Raw genomic sequence first — 18,851 nt, 5'->3', positions numbered from 1 at the left:
TACCTGGAAGAGGAGATACCACACCTCAAACCGAGGTGCAGTACCCCTGTGGCGACTGAACCCTCAGGGGCGCCACAATAGCGATTCCCATTGGCATCCTTCCAGGTGACTGGACCTCTATCTCCTCACTAAAGCGTTTCGCCCTACATACACTTCTTTAGGCTAGATATTTCCTACTCAGAAATGGTTATGTTGTCGTATTGGGTTGTCTACATTTTTATAGAGTTTACTCATATTATTGAGACCCTTGGTGATCAGGAAGGCGGGATTCTAGGAAGAGTGGTGCAAATAATGAACGCACTCTTAACTTTTGTTATTGAGATATATGTGTATATAAATATTTATGTATATTATATTATGTATATGACGTGCGGTCTGACGTGCTAAATTCAGAGTAAGGAATGATGTTATTTGAATAAAATGTCATAATTGTCCAATATTATAAATATTTATGATGTTTCTCTAATACTTCGTTGACACATTCACCTGCAGATTATCAGGTGACACCCAAGATCCATAATGACCCACTATTAGATCACACCCAGAACACACATAGCATGTATATAAGATGGTGCACTTGTAGGATTCCTGCATCAGTAGAAGACCTTACTCCGTGCATTATCCTGGTATGTACCAAACCTTCTACCATAATCCAAATGAAATAGAATCTTATTGTCCCAATACAAGGACATGTCCGAAACACGTAGAACAGGGATAACCCCCATAGCTATCATCTCAATGGGGCCTTACTTTGGGACTGGTTTACACAATCCCATGTAAAGTCTGAACAACCCAGTGTGTGGGTGGATCAGAAAGTCCTTGCAAAGAAATGAGGAATTGTCAGTTGTTATCTTAAGTTTTCTTATGGGAATGTCCCTCTCAGTAATATCTATATAATAGAAGTGGATGGTGGCACTTTCTTCAGATGGATTGTGTTTGCGTATAGCAAGAGTGTATAAAGCGTGGGTGTATACGTTCACCTCTAATGGATGACTTCTGCGTCTCTTCCTATGCTGGTTACAAAGATGGTTTCAAACTGAAAACTGGTTTGTGTATCTGTATTGCAACTGGATTCATCACATTCTCTTAATTATCCTTTGATGACAGCGCACTTCTAGAATTTTATACCTGGTATCATGAATACCTCTCAGTAATATAGGCTGGATGTGAGATCTGTGTGTACCTCCCAGTAAAATAGGCTCGAAGTCAGGTGTGTGTCTCTCCCAGTTATATAGTCTGGATGAGATGTCTGTGTCTTCTTAGTAATATAGGCTGGATGTCAGGTCTGTGTATATCCCCCAGTAATATAGGCTGGATTTGAGGTCTGTGTATATCCCCCAGTAATATAGGTTGGAAGTGAGCTCTGTATGTCTCTCCCAGTAATGTAGGCTGGATGTGAGCTCTGTGCATTCCCCCCAGTAATATAGGCTGGATGTGAGATCTGTATATCCCTCCCAGTAATACAGGCTGGATGTTAGATCTGTATATCCTTCCCAGTAATTTAGGCTGGATGCGAGATCTTTATATCCCTCCCAGTAATATAGGCTGGATGTGAGATCTTTATATCCCTCCCAGTAATATAGGCTGGATGTTAGATCTGTATATCCCTCCCAGTAATATAGGCTGGATGTGAGATCTTTATATCCCTCCCAGTAATATAGGCTGGATGTTAGATCTGTATATCCCTCCCAGTAATATAGGCTGGATGTGAGCTCTGTGTGTCTCTCCCAGTAATATAGGCTGGATGTGAGGTCTGTGTGTCTCTCCCAGTAATATAGGCTGGAAGTGAGGTCTGTGTTTCTGTCCCAGTAATATAGGCTGGATTTGAGCTCTGTGTTTCTATCCCAGTAATATAGGCTGGATGTGAGGTCTGTGTATCTATCCCAGTAATATAGGTTGGATATCAGGTCTGTGTGTCTCTCCCAGTAATATAGGCTGGTTGTGAGCTCTGTGTGTCCTCACTGTAATATAGGCTGGATGTGAGGTCTGTGTATCTTCCAGGAATATTGGCTGGATGTGAGCTCTGTGTTTCTATCCCAGTAATATAGGCTGGATGTGAGCTCTGTGTTTCTATCCCAGTAATATAGGTTGGATGTGAGCTCTGTGTTTCTATCCCAGTAATATAGGCTGGATGTGAGCTCTGTGTTTCTATCCCAGTAATATAGGCTGGATGTGAGCTCTGTGTCTCTATCCCAGTAATATAGGTTGGATGTGAGCTCTGTGTTTCTATCCCAGTAATATAGGTTGGATGTGAGCTCTGTGTCTCTCCCAGTAATATAGGCTGGATGTGAGGTCTGTGTATCTTCCAGTAATATTGGCTGGATGTGAGGTCTCTGTGTCTCTCCCAGTAATATAGGCTGGATGTGAGCTCTGTGTTTCTATCCCAGTAATATAGGTTGGATGTGAGCTCTGTGTCTCTCCCAGTAATATAAGCTGGATGTGAGGTCTGTGTATCTTCCAGTAATATAGGCTGGATGTGAGCTCTGTGTGTCCTCTCAGTCATATAGGCTGGATGTGAGTTCTGTGTGTTCTCTCAGTAATATAGGCTGGATGTGAGGTCTGTGTGTCTCTCCCAGTAATATTGGCTAGATATGAGCTCTGTGTGTCTCTCCCAGTAATATAAGCTGGATGTGAGATCTGTGTGTCTCTCCCAGTTATATAGTCTGGATGAGATGTCTGTGTCTTCTTAGTATTATAGACTGGATGTCAGGTCTGTGTATATCCCCCAGTAATATAGGCTGGATTTGAGGTCTGTGTATATCCCCCAGTAATATAGGTTGGAAGTGAGCTCTGTGTGTCTCTCCCAGTAATGTAGGCTGGATGTGAGCTCTGTGCATTCCCATCAGTAATATAGGCTGAATGTGAGATCTGTATATCTCTCCCAGTAATACAGGCTGGATGTTAGATCTGTATATCCCTCCCAGTAATTTAGGCTGGATTTGAGATCTTTATATCCCTCCCAGTAATATAGGCTGGATGTGAGATCTTTATATCCCTCCCTGTAATATAGGCTGAATGTTAGATCTGTATATCCCTCCCAGTAATATAGGCTGGATGTGAGATCTTTATATCCCTCCCAGTAATATAGGCTGGATGTTAGATCTGTACATCCCTCCCAGTAATATAGGCTGGATGTGAGCTCTGTGTGTCTCTCCCAGTAATATAGGCTGGATGTGAGGTCTGTGTGTCTCTCCCAGTAATATAGGCTGGAAGTGCGGTCTGTGTTTCTGTCCCACTAATATAGGCTGGATTTGAGCTCTGTGTTTCTATCCCAGTAATATAGGCTGGATGTGAGGTCTGTGTTTCTATCCCAGTAATATGGTTTGATATCAGGTCTGTGTGTCTCTCCCAGTAATATAGGCTGGTTGTGAGCTCTGTGTGTCCTCACTGTAATATAGGCTGGATGTGAGGTCTGTGTATCTTCCAGTAATATTGGCTGGATGTGAGCTCTGTGTTTCTATCCCAGTAATATAGGCTGGATGTGAGCTCTGTGTTTCTATCCCAGTAATATAGGCTGGATGTGAGCTCTGTGTTTCTATCCCAGTAATATAGGCTGGATGTGAGCTCTGTGTTTCTATCCCAGTAATATAGGTTGGATGTGAGCTCTGTGTTTCTATCCCTGTAATATAGGTTGGATGTGAGCTCTGTGTCTCTCCCAGTAATATAAGCTGGATGTGAGGTCTGTGTATCTTCCAGTAATATTGGCTGGATGTGAGGTCTCTGTGTCTCTCCCAGTAATATAGACTGGATGTGAGCACTGTGTTCCTATCCCAGTAATATAGGTTGGATGTGAGCTCTGTGTCTCTCCCAGTAATATAAGCTGGATGTGAGGTCTGTGTATCTTCCAGTAATATAGGCTGGATGTGAGCTCTGTGTGTCCTCTCATTCATATAGGTTGGATGTGAGCTCTGTGTGTCCTCTCAGTAATATAGGCTGGATGTGAGGTCTGTGTGTCTCTCCCAGTAATATTGGCTAGATATGAGCTCTGTGTGTCTCTCCCAGTAATATAAGCTGGATGTGAGATCTGTGTGTCTCTCCCAGTAATATAGGCTGGATGGGAGATCTGTGTGTCTCCCAGTAATATAGGATGTATGTGATCTTTGTGTGTCTCCCAGTAATATAGGCTGGATGTGAGATCTGTGGGTCCTCTCAATGATATAGTGTTATGCACACGCCCGGGCTGAGCGGCGTGTGCGTGTGATTGTAGTGATTCCACTGGACCGTGCCGGAGAGTGAATGCCTGGAGGGGCGTAACTAGGTATTCACCCGATCCGACCAGGGTCGCACGACGGCATACGACGCCAGTGCACCAAGGAGGAACCGAGCAGAGGGACCAGGTGCTACTCCAGGACAGACCCCGGACACGGCTGTTGACCCACACAGGGGAATACAGGAACAGGCTGGTAGGCTGGCACACAGACTGGAGGGTATAGGCAGGCACGACTGGTATGCAGGCAGGCGGGTATGCAGGCAGGGGGGTAAAGGCAAGCACAGCTAGAGTGCAGACAGGGAGGCACTAGCAGGTAGGAACACAGGCGGGATAGGGCCCAGTACACACTGGGACTCAGGAACATTACAGGCAGAGGGGTACAGGCAGGGCAGGACAGGACTGCCGGAGCAGCGGGCAGAAGCAGGGCAGGACAGGACTGCCGGAGCAGCAGGCAGAAGCAGGGCAGGACAGGACTGCCGGAGCAGCGGGCAGAAGCAGGGCAGGACAGGACTGCCGGAGCAGCGGGCAGAAGCAGGGCAGGACAGGACTGCCGGAGCAGCGGGCAGAAGCAGGGCAGGACAGGACTGCCGGAGCAGCGGACAGAAGCAGGGCAGGACAGGACTCTGTTCACACGGAACAGACAGGAAGGGAAAGACAGAGCCAGATACTCACACAGTACTTGCAGGGACAACAAGCAGGAGTTAGGTACGAGTTCAGACTCTGCAGAAAAAGGAAGGGAACGGACATAGAGGCAAAACAGGTAAAGGACAGGAGAAAGTTCAGACTGGAACTGAGTGTACGGAGGAGACCGACACTGCAGAGGAATACAGGAGCAGGTCTGGGAATACGGCCCCCAGAGAGGCGGAACGAACAGGCAAGGAGCGTGTTCAGACAGGACAGACCAGACACAGGAGCGGGTCTAGGAAATCGGCCACTAGAAGGCGGAACGAACAGGCAAGGAGCGTGTTCAGACAGGACAGACAAGAGAACACAGAAAGGACTCAGTTCAGACACGGGAACTAATACCGCAAAGCAGGAGACATACAGGACTTAGTTCAGACACGGGTACTAATACCGCAAAGCAGGAGACATACAGGACACAGTTCAGACACGGGAGCTGATACCGCAAAGCAGGAGACATACAGGACTCAGTTCAGACACGGGAACTGATACAAAAAGCGGGAGACATACAGGACTCAGTTCAGACACGGGAACTGATACAAAAAGCAGGAGACATACAGGACTTAGTTCAGACACGGGAACTAATACCGCAAAGCAGGAGAAATACAGGACTCAGTTCAGACACGGGAACTGATACAAAAAGCAGGAGACATACAGGACTAAGTTCAGACAGGCCTGGAAATACAGCCTCCAGGAAAGGCAGACAAGGAAACAAAGACGGGACCTGGCACCTTCAGAGTGCAAGCACACACTGAAGGAAAACACTATGCTCAGGCAGGGATAGAAGGGAGCTGCTGAGCTATATACCAAGTGTCAGACAGCAATAGGCTGAGGACGCACAAGGGGTGTGACCCACAGCAGGTACAAAAAGCAGGAAGTGATCGGGCGCCGCCCTTAAGCAGCAGAGACAGACACAAACAGACAGCATGGAGGGAAGCCAGAGAGACATTCTGGACAGGAGATCAAGTGCGCGCTCCTGCACAGTGGGAAATGGACCACTATGCAAGGACGCCGCCAGGTATGTTACAGTACCTCCCCCCTTACGCCCCCTCTTCTTCAGGCCTGCCAGAATCTTCCGCAGGGAATTCGAGGACCAGTCGTTCACTGGGTTGGAGGGGGACAGAGACTTGAGGGTAATCTCTGCTTCGAGGTACATCTTGTCAAGCTCACAGGAAAAAATAGACGGGTTATCAGGTACATAATGAGGAAAAGTCACTGTCTCTTTGTTATCTGGTGGTACCCCGGAGGATTCAGGAAACAACTGGAGGTCCTCCGCCGGGTCAGAAGAGTGCAGAGGCTCAGAGAAAACAACTGCTTCAGAGTACACTAGGTCGGACTCACTGGAGGAAGCAGGCGAGGTATCGGGTACCGAGTATAGGAAAGTCTCTGTCCATTCACCACCAGGTGGCACCCCGAAGGGTTCTGAACACAACTGGAGGTCCTCCGCCTGGTCGGAGGGGTGTAGAGACTCGGGAGTAACCTCTGCTTCGGAGTACACTAGGTTGGACTCACTGGAGGAAGCAGGCGAGGTATCGGGTACCGAGTATAGGAAAGTCTCTGTCCATTCACCACCAGGTGGCACCCCGAAGGGTTCTGAACACAACTGGAGGTCCTCCGCCTGGTCGGAGGGGTGTAGAGACTCGGGAGTAACCTCTGCTTCGGAGTACACTAGGTTGGACTCACTGGAGGAAGCGAGCGAGGTATCAGGTACAGAGTATAGGAGAGTCTCTGTCCTTTCGCTACCAGGTAGCACCCCGAAGGGTTCAGGAGACAACTGGAGATCCTCCGCCTGGTCGGAGGGGTGTAGAGACTCGGAGGTAACTACCACTTTGGGGTACCCATTGTCAGGCTCACAGGACGAAGCGGACAAAGTATTGAGTACCGGGTGTAGAGAAGTCTCTCTCCATTTGTCATCGAGTGGTATCCCGGAGGATTCAGGAGGCAACAGGGGATCCTCCGCCAGGTAGTAGAGGTGCACAGACTCAGAGGTAACCACAGCTTTGGAGCATCCTTGGACATGCACACCGGTTAAAGAGAGAGAAGCATCTGATGCCGGGTGCAGGAAGTTCTCCTGTGTGGAGTCTGGATGGGCAGAAGTCTCTTCGGGCAGGAGAACTGGTGCACTACCCACGCACATTACCCATTGGGGTTTCTCCGGGATACAGGGAGATGAAGCTTCAGTAGGGACTTCAAGGTTGGGGTCAGGAGGTCTCAGGGAGGACAGACCCTGGCGTGACGGCTTGCCTCTACGTCTAGCACGTCTGGACTGCCTCTTGAGGTTGAGAGAAGTATTCCGGAAAGCGTAGTCACCCTGTGAGGATTCTGGGTGGGCAGTAGTCTCATTGGGCTGGAGGACTATTGCGCTACCCACACACATTACCCATCGGGGCTGCTCCAGGATATTGGGAGGTGAAGCTTCAGCAGGAGCCTCCGGGTTAGGATCATCGAAGACCATTAGAAAGGCCACCAGGAAGGCCATTAGGTCCCGGAGGATCGGATCCTGTGTTTCATATAGGGGGTTGATCCATTCCAAGGCATCACCCGCCAGGTAAGACATAATAAAGGCCACTTTAGCCCAATCGGAAGGAAAATAGAGAGGGTAGGCCTTAAAGTGTAGCATGCATTGCTCCACAAATGCACGACACTGTCTTGGATCCCCATAGTAACGTGGCGGATCCGCAGGAACGAGAGCTGATAGATCCATCTGGACGGTGCGTAATTTCGCCTGGAACTCAGCTAAGAGAAAAAAAAAAATTTATTTATTTTATTTTAATGCATATATTCGCTGGAAAACTTCTCAGAGAGCGAAGGCCGTGGGGCTCAACGGGAACCATGGCCTGAGCATGCTGTTATGCACACGCCCGGGCTGAGCGGCGTGTGCGTGTGATTGTAGTGATTCCACTGGACCGTGCCGGAGAGTGAATGCCTGGAGGGGCGTAACTAGGTATTCACCCGATCCGACCAGGGTCGCACGACGGCATACGACGCCAGTGCACCAAGGAGGAACCGAGCAGAGGGACCAGGTGCTACTCCAGGACAGACCCCGGACACGGCTGTTGACCCACACAGGGGAATACAGGAACAGGCTGGTAGGCTGGCACACAGACTGGAGGGTATAGGCAGGCACGACTGGTATGCAGGCAGGCGGGTATGCAGGCAGGGGGGTAAAGGCAAGCACAGCTAGAGTGCAGACAGGGAGGCACTAGCAGGTAGGAACACAGGCGGGATAGGGCCCAGTACACACTGGGACTCAGGAACATTACAGGCAGAGGGGTACAGGCAGGGCAGGACAGGACTGCCGGAGCAGCGGGCAGAAGCAGGGCAGGACAGGACTGCCGGAGCAGCGGGCAGAAGCAGGGCAGGACAGGACTGCCGGAGCAGCGGGCAGAAGCAGGGCAGGACAGGACTGCCGGAGCAGCGGGCAGAAGCAGGGCAGGACAGGACTGCCGGAGCAGCGGGCAGAAGCAGGGCAGGACAGGACTGCCGGAGCAGCGGACAGAAGCAGGGCAGGACAGGACTCTGTTCACACGGAACAGACAGGAAGGGAAAGACAGAGCCAGATACTCACACAGTACTTGCAGGGACAACAAGCAGGAGTTAGGTACGAGTTCAGACTCTGCAGAAAAAGGAAGGGAACGGACATAGAGGCAAAACAGGTAAAGGACAGGAGAAAGTTCAGACTGGAACTGAGTGTACGGAGGAGACCGACACTGCAGAGGAATACAGGAGCGGGTCTGGGAATACGGCCCCCAGAGAGGCGGAACGAACAGGCAAGGAGCGTGTTCAGACAGGACAGACCAGACACAGGAGCGGGTCTAGGAAATCGGCCACTAGAAGGCGGAACGAACAGGCAAGGAGCGTGTTCAGACAGGACAGACAAGAGAACACAGAAAGGACTCAGTTCAGACACGGGAACTAATACCGCAAAGCAGGAGACATACAGGACTTAGTTCAGACACGGGTACTAATACCGCAAAGCAGGAGACATACAGGACACAGTTCAGACACGGGAGCTGATACCGCAAAGCAGGAGACATACAGGACTCAGTTCAGACACGGGAACTGATACAAAAAGCGGGAGACATACAGGACTCAGTTCAGACACGGGAACTGATACAAAAAGCAGGAGACATACAGGACTTAGTTCAGACACGGGAACTAATACCGCAAAGCAGGAGAAATACAGGACTCAGTTCAGACACGGGAACTGATACAAAAAGCAGGAGACATACAGGACTAAGTTCAGACAGGCCTGGAAATACAGCCTCCAGGAAAGGCAGACAAGGAAACAAAGACGGGACCTGGCACCTTCAGAGTGCAAGCACACACTGAAGGAAAACACTATGCTCAGGCAGGGATAGAAGGGAGCTGCTGAGCTATATACCAAGTGTCAGACAGCAATAGGCTGAGGACGCACAAGGGGTGTGACCCACAGCAGGTACAAAAAGCAGGAAGTGATCGGGCGCCGCCCTTAAGCAGCAGAGACAGACACAAACAGACAGCATGGAGGGAAGCCAGAGAGACATTCTGGACAGGAGATCAAGTGCGCGCTCCTGCACAGTGGGAAATGGACCACTATGCAAGGACGCCGCCAGGTATGTTACATATAGGCTGGATGTGAGCTTCGTGTATCTCTCCCAGCAATATAGGCTGGATGTGAGGTCTGTGTGTCTCTTCCAGTAATTTAGGCTGGATGTGAGCTGTGTGTGTCCTCCCAGTAATATAGGCTGGATGTAAGCCCTGTGTGTCTCTCCCAGTAATATAGGCTGGATGTGAGGTCTGTGTGTCTCTCCCAGTAACATAGGCTGGATGTGAGGTCTGTGTGTCTCTCCCAGTAATATATGTAAAGAGAGGAGAGAACAAGGCGCAATGGGTGACTCAGTATTGCAATTGTTAGAGGGGTGTGAGGATGGCTACTAACCTTATGAAGTTGTGCACCTCTGCACAACCCCAGTGTAAAGCTCCACAAGCTCCGCTCTGTTGGTGGCTGTCATCTATTTCCAGCGGCGTTCACAGATCCTGATCTCTCGGTGGTGGATCACGTGGTCAGGTTAGTTGCATGTAACGCCGAGATGGACGCCCAGCTTCACCAACACCCCCGGCAGCGTTCCGGAGGGGTTAGGGCAGCGCAGCTTGGAAAACCAGGGTAGTGATTCTAATTAAATTCCTCCCACAGGTGAAAGAACAATAAGTTAAAGGCAGCTCTACCGCACCCCAACAGGGGGAAAGGGACAATAAATGGATATGAATAGCGGTACCAGAGCGCCAATAACAGGGCAAAAATATTAAAAGGACTGATTTATTAATATACACACAACGCGTTTCGGTGGACACAGCCACCTTCATCAGGTCTGTGTATCTACCAGTAATATAGGCTGGATCTGAGGTCTGTGTGTCTTTCCCAGTAATATAAGCTGGATGTGAGGTGTGTCCCTCTCTCTCAGTAATATAGGCTGGATATGATCTCTGTGTGTGTCTCTCATAGTAATTTAGGCTGAATGTGAGGTCTGTGTGTCTCTCCCAGTATTATAGGCTGGATGTGAAGTCTGTGTGTCTCTCCCAGTAACATGGGCTGGATGTGAGGTCTATGTGTCTATCCCAGTAATATAGGCTGGATGTGAGATCTGTGTTGAATTAATTCTCTCCATCTAATCAAATCAATTCATAATTTATAGGAAAAAGGAGGAACATCATCGCTAAACATGGTGCAAACATCTGTGGTTCTGCTGTCCTCCTTGAGTGAGTAGCATGTACAATTATTTCAGACTCTTGCAGCTTGCGCTCCCCTTTCACAGCAGGAAGTCTCAGCACAATCTCAGGAACACACAGTCAGCTGCATGGAACGAAAACCTTGCTTTTACATGTTTCTGAAGCAAAGGAAGGTTCTACAGTGCAAGCTGGTGCCTAAAAGTAATATCACAAATTCCAAGGTGCAACTCACAAATGAAATTGATGACGCTAACCCCATTGTAACACCCTATAGTAATAACCGGTAGCTCAGTACTGTAATGATAACATAGATCTTCCCATAAGAGACTATAGCTCCAAAGGTTAGGGGGAATGTCTCATCTGGATCCTGATGGGCAATGGCCCGGTCAATGCTCCGGAGTGAATGATATAGTCTGTTGTCTCATAGCTCCTCCCAAATTAACATTGCAACGCTGTGGATACTTAGCTAAGGTTAAATTAGGTTTCTTGGAGTTGGAGACCCCCATTTCAGGCAGTACAGCCATCATTTCAGCTGACACCATTATCCCCTAGTTTCTCTTATTATTTAGCTCTTGTTGAATTTTCATGATACAGACCAAGAGTTTTCAGTCTTTATTTTGCAGGCGTGCTCCTCAAGGTGATAACAGCAGGATCAGCAGCCGGTCAGTATGAAGACGACTACATTGTATCCTATCGTTGTTCTAGGCGATGTTCTAAATTGTTTCAGTTCAGATACTGTATAGGTGTTGGGGTTTACCTAATCCATATGGAGGTTTTGTATACTGGACTCTGCAGTCTGTTAGAACGTAGCAGATCGGCGTAAATAACAACAGATGATCGGAATAGTTGTCACATCCCTTCCCCCAGTCACCAATGGGGTTTTGTAGGACTTATATGTAGATGAACAACCAAGGGTAGGAAACGCTTGGAGTCTAGAAATGCAAAACTCTAAAGAAAAACCCCTATGAGACCATATTGGTGGTCACCAATGTAAGAGGAATGTAAGAGGGTGACCAGGACGGTCATGTGCCTCTTCCCTCTTTTTGCACATGCTGGGTTGAAGGTCGATGTGCATGTCGGGATGAAGGACTTTTGCCCCTGTATGTAAGGGCAACTTCTAAAGTGGGCCAAAATGGCTGATCTTAATAAAAAAACTTAAACTCTGTGTTCCGGGGTCCCAAACGAGTGGGACCGAGGTAAAGGTTGACCAACGAAAGGAACTGATTGAAATGTATTATTCTGGAGTGAATTTTATATAAACATGTGAGTTAAATGTTTTAAATTGCATTGATGTTTTTACAGGTGTTGTCATGGTCGGGACGACCATGTTTTAGGAGGGAGGAATGTAAAAGGGTGACCAGGACGGTCATGCCCCTCTTCCCTCTTTCTGCACATATTGCTGTACTCTGTGTTTATATATGAGTATGTATGTGACTTAATATCTGATGTGTTAGTTACAGGGTCAGTATAGGTTAGATATAGATAGAGTATTAGATTAGGAATTGGGTACAGTGCAGTGGTGGACACAATAGTTTAGGATAGAAACAGTTAATGTGTTTAGCAATAGCTCCAGTGTAGGAGGAGCCAGGGTATTTAACAGGAGTTTAGTGACTGCAGCAGGGTAGTTACTGGGAAGTTTGCCCAGCAACCGACGGAGACGGTTAATGATTGGTCCAGTTGAAAAAGCTGAGTCAGAGCAGTTGTTGCTGTTGGTAACGTTAAGTCTGTGCTGGAGGAAGGCTGAGGAGAAGTTCAGGGCCCTGGGGGCTGAAGGTCAATAGAAATACAGGCAGATGATTGGAAAAGAGTTAGACAGCTTGGGGAACGATAAAGCGGACAAATCTGAGGAAAATTCCCTAAACGTCCGAGGTCTACGGCCTGTAGAAGGACTGATGGAGCCAGCCTTCACTATTCCCAAGGAGGGGAGAATGGACGGGGACATACCTGAGGAGAGTAGGATCGTGTTCTGGGAAGCTGTGGTATCGGGGAAACAAACTCTGAGGACAGGACAGGAAGGGACAGAAGAGAGGATGAAAACTGTAACGGAGATGTTTAAAAATACTTTATCTGTGACTAAAACTGAACAAACGGAGTTTCGGAAAGTTATGTTATATAAAAGAGAGACAGAGTCTGTGTATGACAATGATTATTTGCCTGCAACAACTGAACTCCTGAAGAAAACGGAGATTTCCCAGGAAACTGTAAGTGTTGTACACTACATGCAAATCACCAGACAACTCGGACATTATCTTTTATTTGTGGGCGGACAGGGTGAGAATGTAAATGCACAACAACTGCAGTCCCTCGCCACTACTACCACCCTGTACCCCTTACAAAATTGGTGTAGTCGGCAGGATTCAGAGTCCTCGCATATAGAGAGCGGAGAAACCCCTGAAACAGTTAAAATGGTGGCCATTAGAAGTCCCAAAATGATGGCCATTAGAAGTCCCAAAATGGTGGCCGTTGGAAATTCTAAAATGGTGGATGATGGTGCAGAGGCTGGCGATAGCTCCGCCCATTGTGGATGTTCTAAACTTAAAAAGGCACGAAAATCTGTCTGGCTTGTGCAGTGGCCTGTGCCCAGAAGACCACCCATCGTGAGTGGTGCCCGCCCCCGGTGGGCACAATGCAAGAAAAAGAAACCCACCGATTGCTGCGACTCAATGGAGAACGGGAGGGGACTCCTAACAAACGGGCAGGTGAGACGGAAGAATTCCCACCCCAGATAAGACAGAGTGGTAGAGGAGTGCGCTTGAAGCAGAGCGGGCTGGTGCCATTGCTGGTGAGAATGATAGGGAAGGAGCCGCAAGTCATGGAGCGGTTTGAAGTGACTAGAGAGATTAAGGCTGCAGTATAAAGTATGGCGGCCGCAGGGAGATCCCTAAGTGAAGCGGTCACTTTAAAAAAAAATGTGTGTCTTGTTGAATTTGTTGCACCAGGAAAATGAGACTATTCAGCGTCTCTGTGGGCAGGAGCCCTGAGTGAAAACGGGGAACCTCCGGTATTGGCCAGTCCGGCCCCAGTTGAAAGAGAAAAATCTTTCTTGTTTGTTTTCCCTCCCCTCCAAGTTCTTGCGCCTGTTGCACATTCCCCTGTTGGGTTATGGGACTGAACCCTGATAGGGTTAAACATCCCTCATTAAATGGACCGTGTGCAACTGCTCTAATGGACTGTGTCCTTGTTTTACATTGCAATAGGAGCTACTGAGCAACACTTAGGTCTTAAAGGGACCGTACCCAGCAAGAAGGAGGGAGGGGGAAAACTGTCAGGACAATCCGAGGATTGTGGCGGGTCACTGCTCCTGGACTGTCGGAGCCAATATAAGTTGGCCAGTGGGCCATTGTATTTTAAAACAAAAGGACTTCCTGTGTTTGGTAAACCCGGGTCAGGATTTGTTGGCCAACGGGCCTGTGATGGACATTTTTTTGTGGGTCCAAGGAGCAAAGGGACCAGGGTCAGCAAGGGGACCCGATGTTCATGCCGGGTTGAAGGACTTTTGCCCCGTGTGTAAGGGCAACTTCTAAAGTGGGCCAAAATGGCTGGTCTTAATAAAAAGACTTGAACTCTGTGTTCCGGGGTCCCAACTGAGTGGGACCGAGGTCAAGGTTGACCAACGAGAGGAACTGATTAAAATGTATTAATCTGTTCTGCATTTTATATAAACATGTGAGTTAAATGTTTTAAATGTGCATTGATGTTTTTTCAGGTGTTGTCATAGTCGGGCCGACCATGTTTTAAGAGGGAGGAATGTAAGAGGGTGACCAGGATGGTCATGCGCCTCTTCCCTCTTTCTGCACATATTGCTGTACTCTGTGTTTATATATAAGTATGTATGTGACCTAATGTCTCATGTGTTAGTTATAGGGTCAGTATAGGTTAGACATAGATAGAGTATTAGATTAGGAATGGAGTACAGTGCAGTATTGGACACAATAGTTTAGGATAGAAACAGTTAATGTGTTTAGCAACAGCTCCAGTGTAGGAGGAGCCAAGGTAGATAAAAGGAGTTTAGTGACTGCAGAAGGGTAGTAACTGGGAAGTTTGCCCAGCAACCGACAGAGACGGTTGATGATTGGTCCAGTTGAAAAAGCGGGATGAGTTTGGGCCAAAGGAGAGCAACGGTTACTCCTGTCAGGAAACAGTTGAGTCAGAGCAGTTGTTGCTGTTGGCAATGTTAAGTCTGTGCTGGAGGAAGACTGAGGAGAAGTTCAGGGCTATGGGGGCTGAAGGTCAATAGAAATACAGGCAGATGATTGGAAAAGAGTTAGACAGCTTGGGGAATGATAAAGCGGACAACACTGAGGAAAATTCCCTAAACTTCCGAGGTCTACGACCTGTAGAAGGACTGATGGAGCCAGCCTTCACTATTCCCAAGGAGTGAAGAACGGACAGGGACATACCTGAGGAGAGTAGAACTGTGTTCTGGGAAGCTGTGGTATCGGGGAAACAAACTCTGAGGACAGGACAGGAAGGGACAGAAGAGAGGATGAAAACTGTAACGGAGATGTCCAAAAAGTATCTGTGACTAAAACTGAACAAATGGAGTTTAGTAAAGTTATGTTATATAAAAGAGAGACAGAGTCTGTGTATGACAATGATTATTTTCCTGCAACTACTGAACTCCTGAAGAAAAAGGAAATTTCCCGGGAAACTGTAAGTGTTGTACACTGCATGCAAATCACCAGACAACCAGGACATTATCTATTATATGTGGGAGGACAGGGAGAGAATGTAAATGCACAACAACTACCGTCTCTCGCCACTACTACCACCCTGTACCCCTTACAATCAACATAGTCCCCACAACAACAGTTAATAGTATGATGATGCTAGTATATTGAGACACTTCCCCTCTAGGCTGAGAACCAAACACTTTCTACATTCTATACCTCAATGTTGACTCCAAGTGGGTTCTCCATCCTAACAAGGGTGACCCCACATCACCTCCTGACCATGGTCTCTATTCAGTGGATATAATTTGTCTCCAACATGTTTCGCCCATACATGCTTCTTCATGGAGACCAATTTGTAGAATCTCATTTGTCAGCATTTAACTGATCAGTGGCCAATTTTCAACTTTGGTGGATACTTAGGGACTTGAAATAGCGACTGGGTTCAAAATTCAATGTGCTTGTGTGTGAGAGGTATAGACTGTAGAGATAGTTGATTTCCCAGCCTCTTTATTACAAGGCAATTAAATTAGGCACATATGAACCAACACTAAGGACAGTGCTCCTTTTATCTGTGTCTCGTCTATTTAGCGTTAAACGTTTTATTTTGACTGCCACTGATGAAGCTGAGTGAAACGTGCATTGGGGCACCAGGGCTGCACCACAACCAGATTTGTAAGTCTTTTCAACAATCATGTCTGACCTTTTATTTTCCATTGAAACTTAGATTTTAGGAATTAATATACTACAACAGTCGTATGGTACAAAAAGGAAACAAACGACGATCAATAGTTCAAAGGAATCAAAGTATCAAAATGTATTAAATAATTGTATATAGAACAAGGGGAAACAGGGATATACATATGAGGAATGAACATGTAGAAAGGCGCGCTGGGAAGGAGCAATGCCAAGCATGATAAGTATATCATATAGAATCAATCATCATAATAATCTTACATGACAGATTATCCCAATATGTCTCCAAGTGGAGAGAGCTGTCTAAAGTGCATGTGCATATTAAGTAATGGTAAAATATAATGATGGTACGTACTGAAGTATAAAATACCTTATGTGGACACAGGGGCTCCAAGCCACCAGTGAGCCAGCCCCGACGCGCATTTTGGACCTGCCTTTGTCAGGGGGCAAGGACACATTCATACAGTGCAAACTGGGAATGTGTCAGCAGCCCTCCATTGAGTCACTGTCTTTTTATAAAAAAAATTGTTATTATATGTTTTCTTTATACTAGAAAAGCTTGTTTTCTTTGTGAGACATTTTTGTTGTATCTCCTTTTCCTTTTGATTTAATTATATTTAATTTAATGCATTGTATATCTTGTTGGCATCATTTTGGTGGAATATGAAACGGTTTTAAATGTATCAAATAAATGTTATGTTTTAATTGCAGTGCTTCCATTACTATATGATAATACGGCAATATCGTGCTCACCCTCAGGCAAGTGTTTATTTATTTAAGAAAGCAGACATGTTTTCCTAATCTTGAAGAGTTTTTTAACTTTTAGTTCTTTTGCAGCCCCCTGTAAAGTAGGCGAGGAATACTCTGATTGTGGGGTCCCTTGTCAACCAGCCTGCGATAACTTCATGAGTGCTTCATGTATTACTTTGTGTATGCCGGGTTGTGTCTGCATAGAAGGCACTAGAAGAAATGACAATGGTGAATGTGTAGAGCCGGGAGCCTGCTGCAGAGGGAACACCACCTACGCTGAATGTGGCAATGACTGTCCCAACACCTGTGCACATATGCTTCAGCCAAACCCAACCTGCCCTGAAATTTGTTTTATGGGCTGCTTCTGCAAACCTGGATACGTGCGCATGACTGACAGCAAGCAATGTGTCCTTCCTCAGGACTGCCCCAAAATCGATTGCCTCAATTAAACCTTTCCACGTATATCTTATCAAAACCTGATACATTTAAAGTAATCTCGTCCAATCGTATTGAGGCGTCTGACGAATATAAAGTGATTGGCTCATGTGCTTCTTGTTCTTGACTTTTTTGTTTATTTAGAATCTTTGACTGTAACAAAATACACAGATCTGAGAACAGACGATCCATCAAGATACATTCTGTCTTGTTTATGATAAAGTTTTCTTGTTCTAATGTAGATTTGTCCTGATCCTGTTCCCACCTCCAGAGTGGCCTTCACTGGACCTATTTATAACACCCCTCCCCCAAAGATTCAGCCACTGTGCCACCCTTAAAGGGGTTGTCCAGTGCACAAAAAGTTATAAAAGTGATAACTTGCTGATCGGTGGGAACACCGCCCCTTTAAGACCTTGTTTTCCATAGGAAGTAGTCACCAAGCCCAAATGATATCACCCAGAAGTCAACTGATGAATCATTGGATGGATCAAGTTTCCAATTATTAGAGCCGAGGTAAGATTGATGTAGGTCCTCATCCCACCACAAAGAACAACATCCCTTTAGTAACCACATATGGGAAAAGATACTGCAAATGTGCATAGTTCTCTCCACTGAAGTCAATGGGAATTATGGAGACAGCGATTGTCACTCACCTTTGTGGTCACTTTTCCCTTCTTACCATGAGGGAAGGTGGTTGGGGGATGCCCCATGAGCCCTCGCAATTATGTGGTCCTACATCATGCTTCTGCTTGCTACACTTGTTACACTGCTAATGTCAGGAGGCATTTAGTTCTTTAACCGAACATGCTCAGGTGCTTTCCGAGTATCTTCGGCGTGCTCGTACAGTATATTATGTTCGAGTCCTTGCATCTGCATGATTTATGGCTATTATGCAGCCTCAACACATGTCAGGATTCCCTAACAAACAGGCAATTCTTGCATGTGTTGTGGCTGTCCAGCCTTACTGTAAATCATGCAGACGCAGGGACTCGAACATAATATACGAGCACGACGAAGATATTCGGAAAGCAGCCGAGTGTGCTCGGTTAAAGGGTTTAACGAGCACACTCGCTCATTACTAGTTTGGATGGATACTGTCACGAAAGTGGCTCAGGGCTTAGTGGAGTGAGGTACTCCTTGGGAAAATGGACAGAACTGCAGCAAGCTGTACCTTCCAGGACTGACAGATGACCCAACACAAATTTTGCTTTTTATTAGCTCAAGGTTACGCCCAAATACTTCCCCTCGGTGAGCTCATGTGGCGGCTGATTGTGGACTGTGCTAGGTCTTTTAGAATTTTATGAGATCCCCAACTTACAGGATATCTTCGCCCTTGAAGGTCCCAGGCGGTAGATATTGTTGTCAAGTTTCTTATGCCGATTTTACCTTTATATAGAGATGAAACAAGACATGGTAGCATCATTCATTGGTCCGTTATCAAGTTGGAAGTGTTAGGCCGGCCTTATGGTGATGTGAGTGAATGAATTATGTTCATCCCTTATATATCTCCTATAAATATCGGATCGATGTAAACCCCGTTATTCATCACTGACCACTGGCTTCAAAATGTCTGGGAGCTGTGCTTTGATCAGAAGCTCTTTGGTTTTGAAGTGTACTCCACCTCTGAATACATGAATCTCAGTATTGATGTCTTTTTCCCAGAACAAAGCTCTTGATGTAATAACCTGGTCACTGCAGGA

General features: G+C 46.9%; 1 protein-coding gene across 2 annotated transcripts; it reads left to right on the top strand.

Annotated features, from left to right (window-relative positions):
* The first annotated feature begins 554 nt into the window (after nt 1-554).
* On the top strand, nt 555-17,350 carry LOC141171959 (inducible metalloproteinase inhibitor protein-like). 2 transcript variants are annotated; one of them, XM_073655691.1, is made up of 5 exons: nt 555-626; nt 10,567-10,630; nt 11,224-11,262; nt 16,678-16,725; nt 16,804-17,350. In XM_073655691.1, the coding sequence occupies exons 1-5, from the start codon at nt 558-560 to the stop codon at nt 17,163-17,165; spliced, it is 582 nt and encodes a 193-aa protein (XP_073511792.1). In that variant the 5' UTR covers nt 555-557; the 3' UTR covers nt 17,166-17,350. The 2 variants fall into 2 exon arrangements, with proteins under 2 accessions (XP_073511792.1, XP_073511793.1); XM_073655692.1 differs by lacking the exon at nt 11,224-11,262.
* The last annotated feature ends 1,501 nt before the right edge of the window (nt 17,351-18,851 follow it).

This window comes from Phyllobates terribilis, unplaced genomic scaffold (genome assembly GCF_046119375.1).
Source record: "Phyllobates terribilis strain yellow unplaced genomic scaffold, ASM4611937v1 Scaffold_12__6_contigs__length_324123572, whole genome shotgun sequence".
NCBI lineage: Eukaryota > Metazoa > Chordata > Amphibia > Anura > Dendrobatidae > Phyllobates > Phyllobates terribilis.
The sequence above is the reverse complement of the archived record's forward strand: the minus strand, read 5'-3'. Positions and strand labels throughout refer to the sequence as shown.

Coding starts and splice junctions, on each gene's coding strand:
- LOC141171959 (XM_073655691.1), top strand. CDS start 558: ATGTATATAAGATGGTGCACTTGTAGGATTCCTGCATCAGTAGAAGAC. Junction 10,631..11,223: donor GGTTCTGCTGTCCTCCTTGA/GTGAGTAGCATG, acceptor TTTATTTTGCAG/GCGTGCTCCTCAAGGTGATA. Junction 16,726..16,803: donor AATATCGTGCTCACCCTCAG/GCAAGTGTTTAT, acceptor GTTCTTTTGCAG/CCCCCTGTAAAGTAGGCGAG.